Source organism: Symphalangus syndactylus, chromosome 17, assembly GCF_028878055.3.
Source record: "Symphalangus syndactylus isolate Jambi chromosome 17, NHGRI_mSymSyn1-v2.1_pri, whole genome shotgun sequence".
In the NCBI taxonomy this organism is placed as follows: Eukaryota; Metazoa; Chordata; class Mammalia; order Primates; family Hylobatidae; genus Symphalangus; species Symphalangus syndactylus.
This window is the reverse complement of record NC_072439.2, coordinates 99,080,126-99,105,861: the sequence shown is the minus strand read 5'-3', so window position 1 is coordinate 99,105,861 and position 25,736 is coordinate 99,080,126. Positions and strand designations below refer to the sequence as shown.

The 25,736-nt window shown below is 36.3% G+C and overlaps 1 protein-coding gene across 28 annotated transcripts in view; it reads left to right on the top strand.

The window, feature by feature from the left end:
* The window catches only part of DLG1 (discs large MAGUK scaffold protein 1), a 277,635-nt gene that overhangs the window by 139,342 nt on the left and 112,557 nt on the right, over nucleotides 1-25,736 (top strand). For 16 of the 28 annotated variants that reach the window (XM_063622133.1, XM_063622145.1, XM_063622140.1 and 13 more), the window contains 2 exons: nucleotides 8,289-8,387; nucleotides 18,670-18,723. The exons of 2 other annotated variants lie outside the window; for them this stretch is intronic. In XM_063622133.1, coding sequence (XP_063478203.1) covers nucleotides 8,289-8,387; nucleotides 18,670-18,723 — 153 coding nt within the window. The remainder of the gene's footprint in view (nucleotides 1-8,288; nucleotides 8,388-18,669; nucleotides 18,724-25,736) is intronic. 10 more of the 28 variants (XM_063622148.1, XM_063622151.1, XM_063622149.1 and 7 more) reach the window with 1 other exon arrangement.

Genomic DNA, 25,736 nt, shown 5'->3' with positions numbered 1-25,736 from the left:
AAATACCGCACATTCTCGCTTATAAGTGGGAGCTAAGTGATGAGAACAGGTGGACACATAGAGCGAAACAACACACACTGGGGCTTGTCTGAGGGTTGGAGAGTAGGAGGAGGGAGAAGATCAGGAAAAATAACTAAATGGGTACTATTCTTAATATCTGGGTGATGAAATAATCTGTACAACAAATCCCAATGACACAAGTTTACCTGTGTAACAAGCTTGCGCATGTACCCCTGAACTTAAAAGTTGAATTAAAAAGATACAGTAGTGAATCTTTGTGTATATTCTTAGGTCAGTTTACCCCCTTCACATAACGTGTTAATGTAAAATATAAGCATTATTAGCTGTCAGATAGTATGTTCATTTATCGTCTTTGGAGTTGCATCTTATGCTATGAAAGTCATTTTAATAAATTATTTAGTGAGAAAATGTTTTTAAATATATTTAGATAGCCTTGCAACTCTGTTATGCCTGAGTCGAATTCTTGTATAAAAGATCATTTTTAGTGGCTATTGTGAATGTTAATAGGCCTTCCTCACTCCAGACTTTTCATCAGTCACCAAGATATACCAACTCTATATTCAAAATGTATCTTGATTTGACTACTCATATGTCCATTACCACCATTCAGTTTAAGCCACCAATAACCTTTCAGCTGGATTATTACAGTAGACTCCTAATTGTCCCTTCTATCTCTTCCTGTATTAGTCAGGATTCATATGCACATAATGAAAACCACTTGAGTGCTTTAAGCAGAAAAGGCTTTAATAAAAGTAGTAGGCTCATTCAATATACATTTATTTTTCAATGAATCGACGTGAGGGAGGGCGATACATGGTCATAAATGTAGATGTGCAGAACAGATGCACATGGCTGTATGTAGTGAGTGTTCAGACCACTTTATGAAAATCTGTTTTAAGTGCTGCTTTTGTAATTTTAAGATCTTAAATTTGATTTAAAATATAAAGCTATAGAGAAAATTAAGAATCTCTAAAAACAAATCACTTTAAATATTTGTTCAGATAGCCATCCATTTGATACTGGTTTTTAAAAGGTACTTTAAAATATGTATAATATATCCAATTTTATAGAAATTTACAATTTTCTGCAGTGTTCCTTGTGACGGTGTTAATATCATAGCCTCTGTTGCCATGGAAACAAGTCTCTGAAGGCAGCCTCAGAGGCTAATGATTCCATGATGTTGCTATGGATAGAAACAACTGAGACCGTTGCTAGTCACATGGTCAAGATTTTTTTTAAAACAACAACAGAAAAACTCTAGATCTGATCTTATTGAGTGATACAAATGGAGCAAAACAAGGATGATGGCATAACAGTCACTGTCTAATGAAATAGTTATGTAAGATATTTCAGGTTTAAAATGCTGTACTGAATTCTGTAATAACCAAAATATAATGGTTACTGTATATTGCTGCTTCATTATTTATATTAGAATCTTAAGTTTGACATTTTCTAATTTAGAATCTTATACAGCTCCCCAGAGTTTTACCCTGCTCTAAAACCTTTGCCCAAAGCATCCTATTATCAGATGTAATATCTTTGCTGTTCCTCATCAGTCAGCCTTCATTTGATTATTATTTGTATAGAGTTGTATTTTTGTTTCAAGTGAACTAAATGAATTACTTTGTTGTTCTGTAATTGTTTGTTACCAGAATTGGTTATCAGTTGTGGTTAGGGAATTGTGTGTGTTGATGCGTCGTTGACTTTCTCAGCGGTGTTGGCCTTAAGGAAGAGGCAGAGGCCTATGTTTTTCTTCAAGGAACTTGGTCATTGCCCTGTAGAGAGGGGGATGGGTTAAGATGCTGTAAACTGGGAATTTTTTTAAATGGTACTCACATCCTAATCTAAAGAAGGTGATTCTAGAAGAGGCTCAGAGACAGAGGGTTACAAGTGGGATTAAAGTGTAACATTAAAGGATTCATGGTTTATCATAAAGGGTTTTGGAGAGCAGCTGCCCAGTGGAGAAAATTTTTGTGCTTTGCCTTGAAATTTGACATAAGCATGTACTTTTGTCTTATTTTGGCTATCAAAGTAGATTATTGATCAGCTATTATCCTATTGTTAGAGCTGGAGACTATTAATAAGAAAATAACATACTACATTTGTGACATTTTCAAACACTTAAAAAATAAACTTTAGTGTCCTTAAAAGAACCAAAACAAAACAAAAAACAACGGAGGCACAAGGAAGCTTTTAGAGGTGATAGATACATTTGTTACTTTGATTATGGCAGTGGCTTTATAGGTATATGCATATGTGCAAACTCATCAAATTGTATACATTAAATATGTGCAGTTTTTTATATCAGTTCTACCTCAGTAAAGTTGTTTTTAAACTAGAATAAAATTGAATTAAAAATAACATTAGACTTTCATGACTTTGACACCTTTGATGACTGCAGCCAGTTATTTTGTAATGTATCACTCAATTTGGGTTTGTCTGATGTTTAATGATTAGATTCAAGTTATGCATCTTTGGTAGAAGTATCCTGGAAATATTTTACTCTCGTTACATTTTATCACGATACATGATTTTGATTTTTCCTGTTACTGGTGATGTTAACTTTGATCACTTGATTCAGATATTATCTGCAGATTTCTCCAGTGTCATTAATGCTTTGAAAGGAGACACTTTTGTATGAGTATATCCCATTCATCCACTGGAATGGACGTTTCACTTGGCAACAGGAAGTTTTAATATTCATTAATATTTCTTGAATGAATTACTCTTACTATGATGGCTGCCACATGATGAGTTTATAATTCCATCATTACATTTTTAGTTAGCATTTTGTTGTAAGGAAATGCTCTTATCTTCATTTATTTATTGATGTATTTATTTATATCAGTATGGGCTCCCACATTCCTGTTTTATTCAGTGGATGTTATGCCATTGTTATCATTGAGTTACAGATTGTTCCCAGTCTGGCCAGTGGCAGCCCTTCAAGCCAACTTCTGTGTCCTGTGTCATCCTCTTTGAGCACTTCCCTTATTTTCTGGCACAGCAAGATGTCTACACTCATCTAGTACTTGCTGAGCTCCAGCACTGGAGTCAGCCATTTCTTCACAGACCCATGGTTTGGTTTGGTTTTGCTTTGTGTTGTGGTTTTTTTCCCGCCGAGACGGAGTTTCGCTCTTATTGCCCAGGCTGGAATGGAATGGCGATCTTGGCTCACTGCAACCTCTGCCTCCTGGGTTCAAAGAGATTCTCTTGGCTCAGCCTCCCGAGTAGCTGAGATTACAGGTGCCTGCCACCATGTCCAGCTAATTTTTTGTATTTTTAGTAGAGACGGAGTTTCATCATGTTGGCCAGGCTGGTCTCAGACTCCTGACCTCAGATGATCCGCCCACCTCCGCCTCCCAAAGTGTTGGGATCACAGGCATGAGCCTCCGTGCCCGGCCGTGTTGTGTTGTTTTAAATTGCAGGATGAGTATTTAGAAATCAAGATTTGGACACCAGGTGTATTCATGCTGTTGAGCTGTTAGCTGCTTCCAGGCCCTCATAGTTAGCAGACCTATGCACATATATACACACACATTTATGTCTATATTTATTTTTGAATTTATCTATATATATTGAAAACTGTTTATACCAATACCTCCAATTTTAGTGTAACACCATAGGTCTCATGCTAATTTTCTATCTTTCCATATTTATAACTCCCTTTTCTGACACAAAGAACCTTGCTGTCAATATCCTTCATGTATTTATTTATTAGATCAGAATGCCCTGTATATAAGCAGTCTCCTGTCATTATTGCTGCCCTAGTTGGACGCCCTTCTCTGCTCAGGTTCCAAAAGATCCCATTTAGTCCACTGACTGCAGAACCTTATGCCAGACTACAGCTACTGCCTCATAGATACTATCTGTCTCACTTGGGTTCCAACCACACACATCAGGCTGCCGCCACTGCTTTGTCCGTGTGGACACCCTCCTCACCATGCTGAGGCTCCAGCACCCTTTGCCAGGCTATTGCCTCCCGTCCACTCCCTGTCCACAGGTGCTTTCCTCACCCTGCGTGGGCTTCAGCAACACGCACTTTCCTATTCAAGAGGTCATCTGCACCAAGGTTGTGACGATACTCTACCATATCATCCTCTAGAAGCCTTATATTGTTTACTTCTCTCAATTATGTCAGCAAACCAGCTGAAATTAATCTTATGTATAGTTTAAGGGTAGGAATCAGTATTCGTTTGATTTTTCCATGTGTATATCCACTTGATCCAAGCACAATTCTTACAAAACCACCACACTTACACATTCATAAATCAGAAGTCAGAACCTATGGGTTTTCAAATATTCTTAGAAGGCCATGTAAATATTGCGGTGAATATCAGTTACGATTGTTATTAATTTTGAGCTCATAATACGGAATTCAGAATTTTTTTTCTCCAGGAACAATATATAAATGGTGATTGGAGTCCCAAGCTAAACCCACAGAGGCTTTATTCATAATATACTTTTTTATTGTGTTAAAGTATACGTCAGGTTTACCATTGTAGCCATTTTTCAGTGTACAGTTCAGTGGCATTAAGTACATTCACAGTGTTGTGCAAGTATCATCATCACTCTCCATCTTCAGAACTTATCATCATCCCAGACTGGGAACATTGAAAGAGAAAACACAAAATCCAGTGCTTTAAAACTCTCTTTCTACAGGAAATAATAAATCTAGGTAACAGGAGTCCAACGTGTGAAATACATTTTCAGTTTGTTTTCTAGAGAATGACACTTAAAGATCGTAATAATTGTTTTTCTGTTAATATTCACAATGGATCTCCCATCCTTCCCCTTGCATTTATATTAATAACGCTGCTGTGTATTCCATGTCAACAAATGGAAAAGTATAATTCAGAATAAAGAAGCAGTGATAGAGAAAGGCACTCATGATCCCACCCCAGAGATTAATTTTTCAGACATTTCTTTCCATTTTTTACATGAGTTTCATCTTCCCTTTTTTTTATGTACAATGCCCCATATAATTTATAAACTGTTCTTACTGATAATTTTAAATTTCTGTATGATAATCTCATATATATATATATATATTTTTTTTTTTTTTTTTTTTTTTTAGATAGTCTTGCTCTGTTGCCCAGGCTGGCGTGCAGTGGTGTGATCTCACTGCTCACTGCAACTTCCACCTCCCGGGTTCAAGCAGTTCTCCTGACTCACCCTCCCGAGTAGCTGGGACTACAGGCATGCACCACCACACCCAGCTAATCTTTGTGTATTTTTTTTCTTTTTCTTTTTTTCGGTAGAGACGGGGTTTTGCAGTGTTGACCAGGCTGGTCTCGAACTCCTAACCTCAGGTGATCTGCCTGCCGCGTCCTCCCAAAGTGCTAGGATTACAGGCATGAGCCACCATGCCCAGCCTCAATCTCATGTAGTTTTCATTTTTTACTTTTTTACTTAACAATTCTGACACCTTTGGGTGTTTCAAATATTCCACAATTTACCAAATAGAAGCAATGTTCAAAAGAATATCTTAAAACCTTAGAACACCTTATGAGAATACCTTAAAACATTGGCTTTTAAAATTATTTCCTTAGGGTAGATTTCTAGAATTACTAAGTCAAAGAGTTTAGACTTTTTTGGGGGTGGTGGGGGAGATGGAGTCTCACTCTGTTGCCCAGGCTGGAGTGCAGTGGCGCAATCTAGGCTCATCGCAACCTCTGCCTCCAAGGCTCAAGCGATTCTCCCGTCCCAGCCTCCCAAGTAGCTGGGATTACAGGCATGGGCCACCACACCCGGCTAATTTTTGTATTTTTTTTAGTAGAGATGGAGTCTCACCATGTTGGCCAGGCTGGTCTTGAACTCTTGACCTCGCGATCCACCTGCCTCAGCCTCCCAAAGTGCCGAGATTACAGGTGTGAGCCACTGTGCCTGGCCAAGTTTAGACATTTTTAAAGCTCTAGATGTTTACTGCCAAATTACTTTTCCTAAAGTTTGTATGAATTTGTATATCCAACAGCAGTGTGAGAGGACCAGTTTTCATGCATTTTTAAAAGCTTTTTTGGAATATTTTTTATTGGTAAAATATATATAACTTACTAGCCTTCTAAGTGGAATCATGCAGTATTTATCCTTTTGTGTCTGGCTAATTTCACTTAATGTTTTAAAGACTCATCCATCTTCTAGCATAATCAAGAATTTTATTCCTAGGGCCAGGCGCAGTGGCTCACACCTGTAATCTCAACACTTTGGAAGGCCGAGGTGGGTGGATCACAAGGTCAGGAGTTCAAGACCAGCCTGGCTAAGATGGTAAAACCCTGTCTCTACTAAAAATGCAAAAAAAAAAAAAAAAAAAAATAGAATGGTGGCAGGTGCCTGTAATCCCAGCTACTTGGGAGGCTGAGGCAGAGAATTGCTTGAACCCGGGAGGTGGATGTTACAGTGAGCTGAGATTGCACCACTGCACTCCAGCCTGGGCAACAGAGCGAGACTCCGTCTCAAAAAAAAAAAAAAAAACATTCCTTTTTAAGGCTGAATAATATCCATTGTGTGTATATTATCACGTTTTGTTTATCCGTTCATCTCCTGATAGACACGTGGTTTCTTTCCACCTTTTGACTATTGTGTGTGATGCTGCATTGAACGTTGGCATACAAGTGTCCGAGTCCTTGCTGTCACTTGTGGGGATATGCCTACCCAGTGCATATCTACCTACCCAATTGCTAGATGAGGTGCTGATTCTATGGTTGGTTTTTAAGAAACCGCAGAAGCTGTACCATTTTACATTTCCCACCAGCATTGTACCAGAGTTCCAGTTTCTCCACATCCTTGCCACCACTTGTTACTTTGTTTTTTTGTTTTGTTTTAGTTAGAAACTTCCCTTGTAGTGATGAAGTAATCTCTCATGATAGCTTTTATTTGTATTACCCTAATGACTAATGATGTTGAGCATCTTTTCATGTGCTAGTTGACCACTTGTACTTTGCAGAAATTATTCAAGCTCTTCACACATTCGTTAATTGGGTTGTTTTTCTTTGTGTTGTTGAGTTGTAAGAGTCTTTAAATGTTCAGGGTATTAAACCCTTATCAGGTGTATGATTTGCAAATATCTTCTCCAATTGTATAGACTGTCTTTTCACTTGCTTGGTAATGCCCTTTGGTGCACAAAAGGTTTTAATTCTGTTAGAGTCTAATTGATTTTTTTCTTTCATCATTTATGATTTCTAAGAGTCCATTACCAAATCCAAGGTTACAAAGATTAACCGTATGTTCTCTTGTAAGAGTTTTATGTTTTCAAATTTCCTATTTAGGTTGTTAATCTATTTAGGTTGTTAATCTATTTAATTTTTATATATAATGTGAGATGGGGGTCTATAGACCTTCTTCTTTTGCATGTGGATATCCAGTTGTCTCAGCACCATTGTTGAAGAGACTCCATACATTTTAAATAAATCTTAATTTGACTAATTTGATAGGCAAAAAAGATGATTGCCATTTTGTTTTGTATTTATGAATGAAGATGAGCCATTTTTTAGTCTGGCAATTTGTTCTTCCTGTTTTAAGGCCTGTTAAGGCAGGCTGTCCCCATCTACTTGAGTTTAGTGCTTTTCTTACATATATAAGATATTTTATTGATATAGCAAATGGGTCTTATTACTAAACAACTTTCCTGTGTTCCGGTTTCATCCTTTTAAAAATAACTTAAGCCAGATAAACATTAAACTTCTTAGTTTAATTTATACCAGGTTCTCTCTACGTTGTTTTTTTCATTTTTGCCAGATATGTCTTGGCATGTAATAGACAATCAATGTTAGTTGAATTAATTACAGGCATGTTGAGGCAAGTTATTACTGTTCTTGATAATAGGAGTTAGTATCACGGATTTGTAAACTCTCTTTGCCTGATTGGGCTAATAAAATTACATGTAGTTTTCTGAATGCATAGAGGAAAGCAGTGAAATGTATTCTGAGTGCTAGAAAAAATATTTTGCAGTCTGTCTATGAAGCAAGTGTCTTATCTCCCAGAGAAGGAAGGAATGTTGTAAATGATAATCTTTTATTATTATCATTTAAGCATCTAAAGAGTAGTCATTCATTTTAATTACAGAATCATTAAAATTATTATTGGGGGTATAACTTTCTAAAACAATTTCTAGAGAATATTTTCTCATTTATATTAGTGTAATGTATTAATATTTTTCCTGTTGCATAGTTATTTCTGAAAACTATGATTTACCTTTATGGCACAGTTTTTTGTTATGTGTTTCCCTTTTATTTTGGTGTTTTTCCTGATTTTCTGTCATTGATGATTTTTAGCCAACAGAAGCTGTTCTTCCCTCTCCTCCCACTGTCCCTGTGATCCCTGTCCTGCCAGTCCCTGCTGAGAATACTGTCATCCTACCCACCATACCACAGGTTTTTATTAGTTTCTTTTTTCTTTATAAAAATTTCATTTGCTTTTAATGTTTGATTTGTGTTCTTTTTTAAAACTGTTTGGGCTGTTTTTTGTAATTTGGTAATTTACCTTGGGCTTCAGTTAGTAGTTTTAGGGACTTAAACATTTGGGATTTAATGTAAGTGGAGTCATGATTTGCCATTTTGTTAGGTTGTCTGTGAAATGGGACACAGTGAACTTCATAATATTGAACCTTAGATTTGTTTTCATGCCTTTGTACTTAGAAATCTGCTTAAAACAGTTTTTAAACATTTTTACTTTAGAAAACTTTATTCTTCTAAAGTTAGTAAAAATCATTGTACTCCTGATCTTGTACCAGTGTATCATTTTATTTAACACTTTGTTTCCTGTTATATATTTATCTTCTTTGGAAATATTCTTATATTATTTGATTAGATAACACACTTCACATTTATTAGGTAAAAATAATAGCCAACATATCTGGAGTATATGGGAATGCTCTGTGCTATCTTCACAACTTTTCTGTAAATCTGTTGTAAAATTTTACTTTTAAAAAATTATGTGTAACAGTTTAAAAATAATAGCCAAATGTGAGAGAGTGTAATCATTTTTAGTTTTTCAAAGCTTTACTACTTCCAAGGGTGGCTTGAGACATTAACTGCCCTTCCAACAGTTATCCAAAGTCAAAATAATGGTAGTAGTATTAAAGATAATAATAAAGATCTTTGGTGTGAAAGATCACGATCTCATTTAAAGTGTAAATAAATGAACCCATAGATTTTTTTTGCCGTTATTGATCTGTAGCCTAAAATCTGGATAAACATACGTTTGCTGTGTAAACAGTTTCAAAATAATCTCCATTGGGGAAAAAATAAGATATCAACTGTGATTATTCACATCTCAGTGCCCTTCCCCTCTCCTAAAAAGTGAAGTCAGTAGGAACATCCATACAACCAAGGATTCTAGGGGAAATTGCAATGTTATAATGATTCCACCCTTACTGTAATAAGACTGAATTGTAATCATTGTAATAATACTACCGTATAATTTTTGATTATGAAAATAATTAAAAATTAAGTCATAAAACCAACAATGAATAGATGAATCCAAATGGATATTCTCTCTATATCGCAGGAAAAAGATTGAATTTATAAATAAAATATAATTCTGAGCAAACAGTTTAAGGGTTATTACAGCATCGTAATAATGTAACATCTTTCCAAATATGTAGAGTTTATTAGTACAGTTTTTTTTTTTTTTAAGTAGATTCGAAAGTTTATTTTACTCTTCTCACTTGAGTCAATTTTTTGGTGTTAAAATAGTTTTCTGGAATCCTTTGAGAATTTGTACCAGTCTCTTTATATTCATTTGGGAGCCTGTCTTTTCCTATTCAGAATTCTCTCATTTATTTACTCCCAGCAACCTTAACTTAGCATCCCACTACATTTGAAAATTGTTGAGATCTTGCATAGTCTTATAAAAATATACATTTTAAAGTCAGAATGACCTGGGGTTGGAATTCCAGTCCTCCCACTTAACCTATGTAACTACACACTTTACTTAACCACAGTGAACTTCCATTTACTCATCTGTAACACTGAATATAGACAGGAGTACTAACTTGAGGTGGTTTACAGTGATCGAGAGGATGCTTAATGCATGTCAAGTACTAGCACATAATCTTAGCTGTTCATGTTTTTAGTGTTACCTCATATTTCTCTGAGACAGCAAACTAAGGAACAAGTTTTTTGTTTTTTTTTAAATGAGGATATTTATTGAGGATACACACAAAAAAGACCTATTTATTCTGCATAGCTTCACTTTAGGTTTTAAATACACTACAGAAGTTCATGAAAGATAGTTTTACCATTTTTGTTGTTACGTGAGAAGCCAATGAGTGTACCTCGTTTTCCAGAATAAGTGTGTTCCTAATTAGTCAAGTATAATATGTACATTATAAAATTAAAATAATTGACTAAAATATCTGTCCCCAAGTAAAATTTAAAATTCATACTAACATATAACCCAATTTCAACATATTAAGTGAATATGTATTCTTAAAAGATCCACTACTTTACATTTAGATGCGTTAGGATGTATTAGAAATAAAAACAGAAGAAAAGATTTAGAATCTAGTCTGTCTTTGTCACTCAAGTTGCCCTCTCTGAGTTTTATACCCCCTTCATCTATTAAAATGGGGGGTAACGCCAACCTGACTCCTTTAAAATGAGTTTGAGAGTCAGGCAAATCAGAAAGATACATAGATGATAACTTTTTAAAAAGTATGTAGTCTTTCATTATTTGTAGAACACTTTATACTTTTCAGAGTACTTTCACATTGATCATATTGTTTGTACTTTATGAAAGCCCTCTACAAATCAGAATTACGCTTATCGTACAGAGTGGCACAGATAAAGATAATATGTAATGGCTGCTTAATAATGCAGAAAGAACGTGGACTTTATAGTCATACCTGACTCTACCACATCCTAGCTTCACCTGTTTCTGCATGTGTGATGGTGTGGAAATTACTCAACTTCTGAGAGCCTCGGTTTCTCCACATAGAAACTGAGTACAGAGTAGGTGACAGTTACTAGTTCTTCTTACTGGGAGTGTAAACACATAATCTCTGTAATACCAGCCTATCAAATCCAGAAGCTTATTTGCACCCTAGAGTAAATACTCTGCTTTAAAACTAGATGTTTCAAACCTTTATTTCTATCAGTTCTGAAAAGCTGTCATGTAATTATTGTTGAAAATGCTTTAAGAGCTAATTTTTTGTGCGTGGTCTTTTTTGATATTTGAATATGTGCTTTGAAGATGAATAGAACATTGTCTCTGTCCTCTAGGAGCCTACTAGGTGTTTGTGCAAGAGACAAGTTTAACAAATAACTCCCGCATAATGTGAGAGTAATTACATTAGAGGTATGTCCAGAACAGAACATCATATTGCCTGTGGGCCTTTTTTTTCTTTTTTTTTTTTGAAATGGGGTTTTGCTCTTGTTGCCCAGGCTGGAGTGCAATGGCGCGATCTTGGCTCACCACAGCCTCCGCCTACCGGGTTCAAGTGATTCTCCTGCCTCAACCTCCCGAGTAGCTGGGATTACAGGCATGTGCCACCACGCCCGGCTAATTTTGTTTTTTTTTTTTTTTTTTTTTTTTTTTTGTTTTTTAAGTAGAGAGAGGTTTCTCCATGTTGGTCAGACTGGTATCAAACTCCCGACCTCAGGTGGCCCGCCTGCCTCGGCCTCCCAAAGTGCTGGGATTACAGGCGTGAGCCACCACACCCAGCTGGTTGTAAAATTTTATATTTCCACCAAAGTGCACAAGGATTCCAATTTCTCCACATCCTCACCAACACTTTTTATTTTCTGTTTTCTTAATAGTAGCCAGGCTAATGGGTGTGAGGTGACATCTCATTGTAGTTTTGATTTGCATTTCTATAATGATTAGTGACATATCTTTTCATGTGTTTATTGTCCATTTGTGTGTCGTCTTTGGGAAAATGTCTGTATGAGTTCCTTGACCATTTTTAATTAGGGTGTTTGGTCTTATTGTCGAGTTTTAGGAGTTCTGTGTGTATTCTGGGTCTCATGTCTTGTCAGAGATATGACTTACCTGTTTTTTCTTTTTTTGCCAGTACCTTTGTGTCATATCCAAGAAATCATTGTCAATTCCAGTGTCTCGCTTTTAGCCTGTGTTTTCTTCTAATAGTTTTATAGTTTTAGGTTTTACACTTAGATCGTGATCCATTGTAGGTTGATAATTGTATATGGCATTTATTTCTGGATTCTGTTTTATTCCCTTCTGTATGTCTGTCTGCATGCCAGTACCAGACTGCTTCTGTTACCGTAACTTTGTGGTAAGTTTTGGAATCAGGAAATGTTAGCCCGCCACCTTTGTTTTTCTTTTTCATTATCATTTTGGCTTTCAGGGTACCGTGAAATTCTATGTGACTGTTAGGATGGGTTATTCTATTTCTTTGAAAACCCTACTGGGATTTTGATAGGAATTGCATTAAGTCTATAGATTGCTTTGGGTAATACTGACATTTTTGCAATAGTAAGTCTTCCAGTCTGTGACCACAGATCCCTTCCCATTTATTTATGTCTTCTTAATTTCTTTCATACATGTTTTATAGTTTTCATTGTACAAGTTTTTTACCTTCTTGATGAAGTTAATTCTTCATTTAGGAGGCTCGGTGTTCTGAAAATTTATTCTTTTTGATGCTATAATAAACAGAATTGTTTTCTTAATTTCCATTTTAGATTGTTCAGTGTTAGAAGAAATACAACTGATTTTTGTGTGTTGACTTTGTATCCTGCTACTTTGCTTAATTGGTTTAATAATTCTAACAGTTTTTGTGTAGAATCTTTAGGGTGTTTTACATATAAGATCATATCATTTGTGAACAAGTAATTTTGCTTCTTCCTTTCTAATTTGGATGTCTTTTATTTCTTTTTCTTGCCTAATTGCTTTGACTACAACTTCAACTATTCAGCTAGTGGTCATGTTGAGTACAAGTGGTGAAAGCAGACATACTTGCCTTCTTTCTTATCTTAGAGGAAAAGCTTTCAGTCTTTCACCACTGAGTATGATGTTCACTGTGTGTGTTTTGTATATGGTTTTTCTTAGTTTGACATAGTTTCCTTCTGTTCCCATGTGCACTTGAGAAGAATGTGTGTTCTGTTGTTGTTAGAGTTCTGTGTCTCTTTGGTATATTGTGTTTGTTCATCTCCTCTATTTCCTTACTTATCATATGTCTGGTTGTTCTGCCCATTATGGAGAATGGGGTATTGAAGTCTCCAGCTATTACTGTAGAACCATTTCTTTCTTCAATTCTGTCTCATTTTTGCTACTTACGTTTTGATGGTCTGCTATTAGGTGTGTTAATTTTTGTAATTGTTACATTCCTATATTGAACCTTTTATTAATGTATAATACCTTTGTTATCGCCTAACCTTTTTTTCATTTAAAGTCTATTTTGTCTGTTATGAGTACAGCCACTCCTGCTCTCCTTTGGTTACTGTTGCATGAAATATCCCTTTCTGTCCTTCAGTTTCAGCATATTTGTGTCTTTGGGTCTACAGTGAGTCTCTTGTATACAGCTTGTGGTTGGAACATTTTAAAATTTTTATTCTGCCCGTTTCTGTCTTTTGATTGAAGAATTTATTTACATTTAAAGTAATTATTGGTAAGGAAAGACTTACTTTTGTCATTTTGCTATTTGTTTTCTTTATATATATGCCTTGTAGCTTTTTTGTTTCTCATTTCCTGCATTACTGTCTTCTTTGGTCTTTGATTAATTTTTTGTAGTGAAACATTTAGCTTTCTTGTTTCCTTTGTGTCTATTCTTTAGTTATATTTTGTGTGGTTACCATGGGGATTACATTTAACCTCCTAGACACTTCTAATCTCAATTTGTACAAGCTTAACTGCAATAATATACAAAACCTCTGCCCCTTTAACTGCTCTGTCCCAACCCCTTTCAGTTGTTGATGTCACAGAATTACATCTTCATATATTGTATGCCCAAAAACAGAAACTAATAATTTTTAATGCATTAGTTTCTTAAATTATGCAGGAGACAAAATATGAAGTTACAAATCAAAGTTATAATGTTAGCTTTTAAACTAATAATTGAATTTCGTTATTTGCCAATATTGACTTTGTTTATTAATATTAGGCTTGTTTATTTATAGGCAGGGTCTCATTCTGTAGCCCAGGCTGGAGTGCAGCGGTGCCATCACAGCTCACTGCAGCCTCAACCTCTTGGCCCAGTCGATTCTTCCGCCTCAGTCTCCTGAATAGCCACGACTACAGGCATGTGCCTACCGCACCTGGTTAATTTTTGTTGTTGTTGCTGTTTTGTTTTGTTTGTAGAGATGAGGTTTCACCATGTTCCACAGGCTGGTCTTGAACTCCTGGGCTCAAGCCATCTCTGCCTGCCTCGGCCACCTGAAGTGCTGGGATTACAGGTGTGAGCCACCATGCCTGGCTAGGCTGAGTTTTTTTTTTTTTTTTAATTTGAAAATGTAATAGTCTCTTCAATCATGTGGAAAACCAAAAGCGGATTTACACAACCATTGTTACAATATTACTAACTAGCATTTATTATTACCTATGTATTTACCTTTACTGAGATCTTTATTTCTTCATATGACTTTGAGTTACTGTCTAGTTTTCTTCCATTTCAACCTGAACTGCTACCTTTAGCACATCTTTCAGGGCAGTTCTAGTGATAACAAACTCCCTCAGCTTTTGTTCATCAGGGAACATCTTACTTTCCCCCTTACTTTTGAGGGACTGTCTTGCTGGATACAGGATTCTTAGTGGATAGGTTTGGGGTTTTTTCATCTTATTTCAGCACTGAGTATTTCCACCCACTGCCGTATGACCTCCAGAGTGTCCAATATGAAGTCTGCTGATAATCTCATTGAGGATTTGTTGTATGTGACAAGTCACTTCTCTTATTGCTTTCAAAAATCTCCCTTTGTTTTTGGCATTTGACAGTTCTAGTATAATGTGTTTCAGTGTGAGTGTTGGATTTCATTACTTGTTTATTGAGCTTCTTGGATGTTTGTATTTATGTGTTTCATGAAATCTGAGAAGTTTTGACTATTACTTCTTCAAATATTTTTTCTACTCTTTTATCTGTCATTTCTCATGCAACTCCCACAATGCATTAGTTGGTCTGCTTGATGATGTCTCACAGGTCCCTTAGGTTCTGTTCACTTTCCTTGAACCTCTTTTATTTCTGTTCTTCAGACTCAGTACTTTCCCTTGTCCTATCTCATGTTCACTGCTTTTTTTTTTACCTGCTCAGATATGCTTTTGAATCCCTCCAGTGAATTTTCCATTATTGTACTTCTCAGTTCCTGAATTTTATAATTTTTATTTCTCTCTCTCTCTCTTTTTTTTTTCTTGAGACGGAGTCTCGCTCTGTCGCCCAGGCTGGAGTGCAGTGGCGCAATCTCGGCTCACTGCAAGCTCCGCCTCCCGGGTTCACGCCATTCTCCTGCCTCAGCCTCTCCAAGTAGCTGGGACTACAGGCGCCCGCCACCACGCCCGGCTAATTTTTTGTATTTTTAGTAGAGACGGGGTTTCACCGTGGTCTCGATCTCCTGACCTCATGATCCTCCCGCCTCAGCCTCCCAGTGTTGGGATTACAAGCGTGAGCCACCGCGCCTGGCCAATTTTTATTTCTCTTTATTGATATTTCCGTTTTGTTCATACAGCATTTTCTTGCTTTTGTTCACATCTTTTAATTCTTTTTTTTTTTTTTTTTCTTGATACAGAGTCTGGCTCTGTCACCCAGGCTGGAGTGCAGTGGTGCCATCTTGGCTCACTGCAAGCTCTGCCTCCTGGGTTCACACCATTCTCCTGCCTCAGCCTCCAGAGTAGCTGGGACTACAGGCGCCCACCACGATGCCCAGCTAATTTTTTTGTATTTTTAATAGAGACGGGGTTTCACCGTGTTAGCCAGGATGGTCTGGATCTCCTGACCTCGTGATCTGCCCTCCTCGGCCTCCCAGAGTGCTGGGATTACAGGCGTGAGCCACCGCGCCCGGCCTAAACTTGACTTTTAAAAAGTCCTACCCTGGGTGACAGAGGAAGACTCTGTCTCAGAAAAAAAAAAAAAAAAAAAAAAAAAAGACTTTGGGATCCTTAACCAAGACAGTGGGTAGTAGAACGGGTAACATGGAAAATCAAACAGCTACAACTGAAAGACTTGGGAAGAGTCTATGTGAAATGATTTCAAATGAAGAAAAACCCTTCATTGCACCTTGGTTCAAGTGACCCTGTAATCTTAGACCTGGTTCTAGGTCTCTCTGTACCTCCCTCTACCACTCAGTGACATTTGAGTATAGGTAAATCACAATTATTATTGAAATTCATTTTCTCCATCTGTGAAAAGATAGCAACACCTGTCTTTACCCAGGGGGACTGTGTGAGGCTCTAGAGAAGTCATATAAAAGAAAATATGTTGCAAATCATAGGAAGCTATAGAAATGCTTATTCTATTACTAAAATTCATATACCATTGTGTGTAGTTCCAACTTGGACAACAGTGAAGCCGTATAATTCACTTAGAGATTGGGGGTAGAGACAGTAAAAGGGCAAGGATATTCCAGAAGGAGGAACTACAAAGCCCCTAGATAATTTGACCCAAGCATCGGTAATAAGGCTTAACAAACATAATTTTGCTCACCCATGTTGGCCAGACTGGTTTTGAACTCCTGGTTTCAAGTGATCCACCAGCCTTGGCCTCCCAAAGTGCTAAGATTACAGGCATGAGCCACCGCGCTTGTCTGAATGCCAGTATCTTAATAGCAACCCTGACCCAGAGTATTTCACAACTACTTTAGCTATTAACCTCTTTAAAACTGAGTACTTGGCTCAAAGTGATTTTTTTGTTTACTTTTTATTATGCAGAACTTCAAAAATATTCCAATGTAGAAAGAATAGTACAATGAACTCTATGTATACCCATCACCAGCTACAGCAATCAACTCGTGTACTTCGGTTTGATTCATAACCCCTCCTACTCCCAACCTTCCATTGTTTTATTTTGAAGTAAATATAACACCTTATATCATTTTGTTTATATATATTTCAATATTAGCAAGACTTTCTAAATGAACAGAATCAAAAGGTAACTTCTATAAAATGATGATGAGTTAGTACTGATAAGCAGCTACCATAGTAATTATGGTATAAATTAGATTTTGATAAAAACCAACTTTTTCCACTGCGTGTTTAGTAAAAAATCGGCAGAGGGACCAAAAGGCTTTCTTGCCATAGTGTTTTTAAAATGTAATTTCTTTTGTAACTTTAAATATCCTATTCTTTCTTGCCCTTTTCTTCTGTAATTGCTTAAGCAGAATAAAGTGAAGTTGTATTATTAATTTTTTTAGCAATGTAAAATATTATCAGTTTGAGTAATCTCAATATGCCATTGGGAAATAAGTAATTTGAAATATTCATAAAATCTCAGATGTCTGTAAGTTGGGTAGCTTTGCTTAAATAGCAATTTCATAAGTACAATTTTTATTTAAGTGGACTTTCACCAAATTATTTAAAGGTAGACTATTATTTAATGGTGGGACTAAACATAAAGTATTTAATTTTATGTTTATGTATAACGAAGTATTAGCTACTCATTTTTAACTTACTGCTCGATGTAGCCCAAATGCATACTGTTTAATTTTTTAACCATGAAACTAGGTTGTCTTTAAGCATTTTGTCATATCATTTAGATGTAGTACTGTGCTGAAAATAATGTGTTATTTGAATTTTGAATATTCACCTTTATTAAAAGCCTATACATTTGGAAGAAAATGGTTATTTTGTGTTATAATGTTATTTTATACAGCTTTTATATATAATTCTTCAGCTAATTGAAGTAGAACCATTAATGTGTATAAACATATCTTCTAAAGTTTGTTTAAAGGATAGTCATCTTTTTTATTCTCTGAAAGTGTTATGTGACTTGATACTTTCATAACTTTAAATATGCAGAAGAAAGAATTTTGAGGGGAATTATGTCAGATTTTTACTATATTTTTCATTTGTTATTGCATTTTATTGTTTAGTTTCATATACATAATAATGTCTAACCTAACCAGAAAACCAAGATTTTTTTTCAATCCAAACTTAACTAGGTGTGTGTTATTCTGCTTATTTTTCTTGCTGTAATAAATCACTGTTAATTCTGTGAGTGGTCTAGAATAACTGGAACGCAATTATAGCAGCTGAAAATAGTCAGGGATTTTTACATTAAGAGTGTATTTTTAGTTTTCTAAAAGTTTACAATTAATTTCTTTCTGCGATGAACTTTTTTTTCCTTGTTTAAAAACAGTTCACTGTGGGGAAGAATATTTTCCTGGGTGATGAAATGATTGAAATCTTTACAGTATCCTTGGGAAGAGAAAACAATGATTTCTAAGCAACCTACGAAGAGTTATTGGTTACACTAAAGAATATTCATGGATTTTATGAGAAGGCTATGGTGATCTGTGTAAAACTTAAGAAAATCATGGCTGCTTTAGCAGAAATAGCAATTTATTTCTTAGAAGCAAATCTAGTTTAACTGCTTATACATACTTTTTTGTGTTTGGTGCTGGAAAAGGATATATTATTTAACATATAAAAAGCTCATATAAGATTATAACTTAAGAAATATCAGGTCTTTCATATGCCTCTAACATTGTGAACATTAACATGTAATGTTTTTATTTTCTTGTTAAGCTAACACATTTACGATTTCTTTTTTTAAAGGCAAATCCTCCTCCAGTACTGGTCAACACAGATAGCTTGGAAACACCGACTTATGTAAGTTCCATTTCTTCCCACATTTAAGTAATCCTGCCTTTCCTGTTCAGGTTTTGGTACAAACATGGCACTATCTTCTCTAATACATGTCTCTGGAGATGTTCTGTCACTATATACTACAGCTGTAATTGCTATAGTAAATTAAGTAGTATGGTCCTCCTTTGGTTATTTTTTTTCCATATGTAAAGCAGAAATTTTGAAATAGAAATTCATAATTTAATTTGGAAATTATGATGGCTAACTTTCGCAAAAGGTTGTCTCTGACCATTGGTTGCTTACACAGAGCCATATATTTAAATCATTTTAGAAGTCTAATTGAATGACTAGATTTTTAGTAACCAGGTTTTTTTTGTACATTCATATATACTAAAATAATTAGCTATAACTTTGTAATTTTAAATTGATCAGGGACAAAAGTCCACTTGCTGCATAATTTTATTATATGAAAGTTCCAGAATAGATAAATCCAGTTACTGAAAGTAGATTAGCAGTTGCCAGGTGGTGGGTGTAGGGCAGAATGGGGAGTGACTGCTAATAGGTACAGGGTTTGTTTATGGGGTAATAAGGATGTTCTGGAATTAGAAAGTAATGATGATGGCACAACTCTGTGAATAAACTAGAAACTACTGAATTGCATACTTTAAAAACGTAGATTTTATGGTATGTGAATATCTCAACATAATTTGTTAAGGTAAAAAATGTAGAAAAAGATGAGTAATAACAAATGCTAATTAAAACAATTAATACATCTTAAACATGTTATCAAAAGAGCAAAAAGTTTGTCAGTACATTCTGCTGGTGACAGTATGGGGTAAAAATATACTGCTACATTTTTGTTGAAGTTTAAGTGGATAAAACTTTATAAAATGCCGTAATTTCGTGATAATGATTGAGTCTAAAAACCAATCTAAAAACCAATTTTTTAATATTTTTTCTTTTGTAACTTTTTGTATTGTATCTAAGAAGCCATTGCGTAATCCAGCATCACAAAGACTTACAGTTAAGTTTTAAGAGTTTTATGATTTTGCTTTTAGATTTTGGTCTTTGATTCATTTTGAGTTGATTTTTGTATAATGTGAAGTAGAGGTCCAACTTCATTCTTTTGTATGTGGATAGCATCACTGTTTGGTTGAAAAGATTATTCTTTCCACATTGAATGGTCTTGGCAACCATATAGAAAATCAGTTAACTGTAAATATATGGGTATATTTCTTTAATTCCTTTCAATAATGTTTTGTAGTTTTCTGTGTACAAGTCTTGGAGTTCTTTCGTTAAATTTATTTCTAAGTATTCTCTCTCTCTCTTTTTTTTTTTCTTGAGACAGAGTTTCACTCTGTCACCCAGGCTGGAGTGCGTTGGCACAATCTCAGCTCACTGCAACCTCCACTTCCCAGGCCCAAGATGATCTCCCACCTCAACCTCCCATGTAGTTGGGAACACAGACACGTGCCACCATGACTGGCTTTTTTCGTGTGTGTGTATTTTTGGTAGAGATGGGGTTTTACCATGTCGCCCAGGTTGATCTCAAACTCCTGAGCTCAAGTCATCCAGCCCGCCTCAGCCACCCAAAGTGCTGGGATTTCAGGGGTGAGCCACCATGCCCAGCCAGTATTTTATTCTTTCAATGCTGTTATAAATGGAATTGTTCTTTTATTTTTGGAGTTTTTATTGCTAGCATATGGAAATATAATTGACTTTTAGGTGTTTATCTTTTATCCTACAACCTTGCTGAACTCATTTATTACCTCTAATAGTTATGTAATTTGAATTTTCTGTATACAAGATCATGTCATTGGCAAATAGAGATAGTTTACCTCTGGATGCCGTTTATTTCTCTTTTTTTTTTATTTTAAAGGATGGAAAACTTCAGGATTTTGTTTTTTGTTTTTTGGATTTTTTTTTTTAATTTCAGTAAGTTTTTCGGGAGCAGGTGGTGTTTGGTTACGTGAATAAGTTAGTGGTGATTTCTGAGATTTTGGTGCACCCATCATCCGAGCAGTGTATACTGTACCCAGTGTGTAGTCTTTTATCCCTCACCCCACTCCCACGCTTTCCCGAGTCCCCAAATGCCAATGTATCATTCTCATGCCTTTGCATCCTCATAGCTTAGCTCCCACTTATGAGTGAGAACATACTATGTTTGGTTTTCCATTCCTGAGTTACTTCATTTAGAATAATAATCTCCAGTTCCATTCAGGTTGCTGCAAATACCATTATTTCATTCCTTTTTATGGCTGAGTAGTATTCCGTGGTGTGTGTGTGTGTGTGTGTGTGTGTGTGTGTGTGTACACACCATATATTTTTTATCCACTCATTGAAAAATGGGCATTTGGGCTGGTTCCATATTATTGCAGTTGTGAATTGCACTGCTATAAACATGCATGTGCAAGTAGCTTTTTCATATAATGACTTATTTTCCTCTGTGTAGATACCTAGTAGTAGAATTGCTGGATCAAACGGTAGATCTACTTTTAGTTCTTTAAGGAATCTCTGTACTGTTTTCCATAGTGGTTGTACTAGTTTACATTCCCATCAACAGTGTAAAAGTGTTCCTTTTCACTGCATCCACGCCAACATCTATTATTTTTTTATTTTTTTATGATGGCCATTCTTGCAGGGGTAAGGTAATATCACATTGTGGTTTTGATTTACATTTTCCTGATAGGGATGTTGGGCACTTTTCCATATGCTTGTCAGCCATTTGTGTATCTTCCTTTGAGAATTTTCTATTCATGTCCTTAGCCCACTTTTGGATGAGATTGTTTTTTTCTTGCTGATTTGTTTGAGTTCCTTGTAGATTCTGGATATTAGTCCTTTGTCAGAAGTATAGATTGTGAAGATTTTCTCCCACTCTGTAGGTTGTCTGTTAACTCTGCTGATTATTTATTTTGCTGTGCAGAAGCTTCTTAGTTTAATTAAGTCCCATCTGCACATCTTTGTTTTTGTTGGATTTGCTTTTGGGTTCTTGGTCATGAAGTCTTTGCCTAAGCCAGTGTTTAGAAGGGTTTTCTGATGTTATCTTCTAAAATTTTAATGGTTTCAGGTCTTAGATTTAAGTCTTTGATCCATTTTGAGTTGATGTTTTTATAAGGTGAGAGATGAGGATCCAGTTTCATTTTCTACATGTGGCTAGCCAATTATCCCAGCACCATTTGTCAAATAGGGTGTCCTTTCCCCACTTTATGTTTTTGTTTGCTTTGTCAAAGATCAGGTGGCTGTAAGTATTTGGCTTTATTTCTGGGTTTTCTATTCTGCTTCGTTCTGTGTGTCCATTTTTATACCAGTACCATGCTGTTCTGATGACTATGGCCTCATAGTATAGTTTGGAGTCAGGTAATGTGATGCCTCCAGATTTGTTCCTTTTGCTTAGTTTGGCTTTGTCTATGGAGGCTCTTTTTTGGTTCCATATGAATTTTAGGAATTTTTTTCTAGTTCTGTGAAGAATGATGGTGGTATTTTGGTGGGAATTGCATTGAATTTGTAGATTGCTTTTGGCAGTATAGTCATTTTCACAATATTGATTCTACTCGTCCATGAGCATGGGATGTGTTTCCATTTGTTTGTGTCATCTGTGATTTCTTTCAGCAGTGTTTTGTAGTTTTCTTTGTAGAGGACTTTTACCTCCTTAGTTAGGTATATTCTTAAGTATTTTGTTTTCCTTTAGCTATTGTAAAAAGGGTCAAGTTCTTTTTATTTTTATTTTATTTTATTTTATTTATTTATTTATTTATTTATTTATTTATTTATTTGAGACAGTGTCTCACTCTGTTGCCCAGGCTGGAGTACAGTAAGTAGCACAATCTCAGCTTGCTGCAACCTCCACCTCCTGGGTTCAAGCGCTTCTCCTGTCTCAGCCCCCACCCTACCCCACCCATTGGCCCCCGCCCTGAGTAGCTGGGATTACTGGCATGCACCACCACACCTGGCTGATTTTTGTATGTTTAGTAAAGACAGGGTTTTGCCATGTTGATCAGGCTGGTCTCGAACTTCTGACCTCTGGTGATCCACCCACCTCGGCCTCCCAAAGTGCTGGGATTACAGACGTGGGCCACCACACCCGGCCTAGGGTTGACCTCTTGATTTGATTCTCAGGTTGGTCACTGTTGGTATATAGCAGAGGTACTGATTTGCACACATTAATTTTGTATCCTGAAGCTTTGCTGAATTCACTCACCAGTTCTAGGAGCAATTTTTTGATGAGTCTTTAGCGTGTTCTAGGTGTATGATTCTATCAGCAGCAAACAGCAGTTGTTTGCCTTCCCCTTTACCAGTTTGGGTGCCCTTTCTTTCTCTTGTCTGATTGCTCTGGCCAGGACTTCCAATACTATGTTGAACGGAAGTGGTGAAAGTGGGCATCCTTGTCTTGTTCCATTTCTCAGGGGGAATGCTTTTAACTTTTCCCCGTTGAATATAATGTTGGCTGTGAGTTTGTCATAGGTGGCTTTTATTACCTTAAGGTATGTCCCTTCTATGCCGATTTTGCTGAGGGTTTTAATCATAAAGGATGCTGGATTTTGTTTAATACTTTTTCTGCATCTATTGAGATGATCGTGTGATTTTTGTTTTTAGTTCTGTTTATGTGATGTATCACATTTATTGACTTACGTATGTTAAACCATCCCTGCATCCTTGGTATGAAACCCACTTGATCATGGTGGATTCTCTTGATACGCTGTTGAGGATTTTTGCGTCTGTTCGTCGGGGATATGTGTCTGTAGTTTCCTTTTTTTGTTAGATCCTTCCCTGGTTTTGGTATTAGTGTGATACTGGCTTCATAGAATGATTTAGGGAGGATTCCCTCTTTCTTTATCTTTTGAAATATTGTCAATAGGATGGGTACCATTTCTTCTTTGAATGTCTGACAGAATTCAGCTGTGCATCTGTCTTGTCCTGGACTTTTTTTTTCATTGGCAATTTCTTAATTATCATTTCAATCTCACTGCTTGTTACTGGTCTGTTCAGAGTTTCTGTTTCTTCCTGGTTTAATCTAGGAGGGTTGTATATTTCCAGGAATTTACTCACCTCAAGGTTTTCTAGTTTATGCACGTAAAGGTGTTCATAGTAGCTTTGAATAATCTTTTGTATTTCTGTGGTATTGGTTGTATTATCTCCTGTTTCATTTCTAATTGAGCTTGTTTGGATCTTTTATTTTGAGATGGAGTCTCACTCTGTCACCCAGGCTGTAGTGCAGTGGCGCAATCTTGGGTCACTGCCGCCTCCACTGCCTGGGTTCAAGCAATTCTCCTGCCTCAGTCACCCAAGTAGCTGGGATTACAGGTGCACGCCACCACACCCAGCTAATTTTTGTATTTTTAGTAGAAATGGGGTTTCACCATGTTGGCCAGACTGATCTCGAACTCCTGACCTCAAGTGATCCACCCACCTCAGCCTCCCAAAGTGCTGGGATTACAGGCATGAGTCACCACGCCTGGCCATTTGGATCTTCTCTCTTCTTTTCTTGGTTAATCTCACTAATGGTCTATCAATTTTATTTACTTTTCAAAGATCCAGCTTTTTGTTTTACGTGTCTTTTGTATTGTTTGTTTGTTTCAATTTCATTTAGTTCTGCTCTGATCTTTATTTCTTTTCTTCTGCTGGGTTTGGGTTTGGGTTTGGATTGTTTGTGTTTCTCCAGTTCCTTTAGTTGTAACCTTTGATTGTCTGTTTGTGCTCTTTCAGACTTTTTGATGTAGGCATTTAATGCTATGAACTTTACTCTTAGCACTACTTTTGCTGTATCCCAGAGGTTTTGATAGGTTGTGTCACTGTTATCGTTCAGTTCAAAGAATCTTAATTTCCATCTTGATTTCATTGTTGACCCAACAATCATTCAGTAGCAGGTTATTTAATTTCCATGTATTTACATGGTTTTGAGGATTCCTTTTGGAGTTGATTTTCAGTTTTATTCCACTGTGATCAGAGAGAGTACAATTGATATAATTTTGATTTGTCTTAAATTTACCGAGATTTGTTTTGTGGCCTCTCATATAGTCTGTCTTGGAGAATGTTCCATGTGCTGATGAATAGAATGTATATTCTGCAGTTGTCAGGTAGAATGTTCTGTAAATATCTGTTAAGTCCATTTGTTCTAGGGTGTAGTTTAAGTCCATTGTTTCTTTATTGACATTCGGTCTTAATGACCTGTCTAGTGCTGTCAGTGGAGTATTGAAAGTCCCCCACTATTATTGTGTTGCCGTCTATCTCATTTCTTAGGTCTAGTAGTAATTATAAATTTGAGAGCTCCAGTGTTAGATGCATATATATTTAGGATCGATCATTGGACTAATCCTTTTATCATTATATAATGTCTTTCTTTGTCTTTTTAACTCTGTTGCTTTAAAGTTTGTTTTGTCTGACAAAAGAGTAGCTACTCCTGCTTGCTTTTGGTGTCCATTTGCGTGGAGTATCTTTTTTCACCCCTTTACCTTAAGTTTATTTGAGTACTTAGGAGTTAGGTGAGTCCCCTGAAGATAGCAGAAACTTGGTTGGTGAATTCTTATCCATTCTGTATCGTGTTTTTTTTTTTTTTGGGGGGGGGGGTGGGGTTTGGTTTTTTTTGGTGTTTTTTTGTTTGTTTGTTTTGTTTTTTTTGAGACAGAGTCTCACACTGTCGCCCAGGCTGGAGTGCAGTGGCGCGATCTTGACGCATTGCAAGCTCCGCCTCCTGGGTTCATGCCGTTCTCCTGCCTCAGCCTCCCATGTAGCTGGGACACAGATGCCCGCCACCATGCCCAGCCATTCTGTATCTTTTAAGTGGAGCATTTAGGCCATTTACTTTCAACATTAGTGCTGAGAAGTGAGGTACTATTCATCATGCTATTTGTTGCCTGAATGCCTTGGGGTTTTTTTCATTTTTTCATTGTGTTGTTATATAGGTCCTGTGAGATTTATGCTTTAAAGGCGCTCTCTTTTGATGTATTTTGGGGATTTGTTTCAAGATTTAGAGCTCCTTTTAGCAGTTCTTACAGTGCTGGCTTGGTAGTGGTGAATTCTCTCAGCCTTTGTTTGTCTGG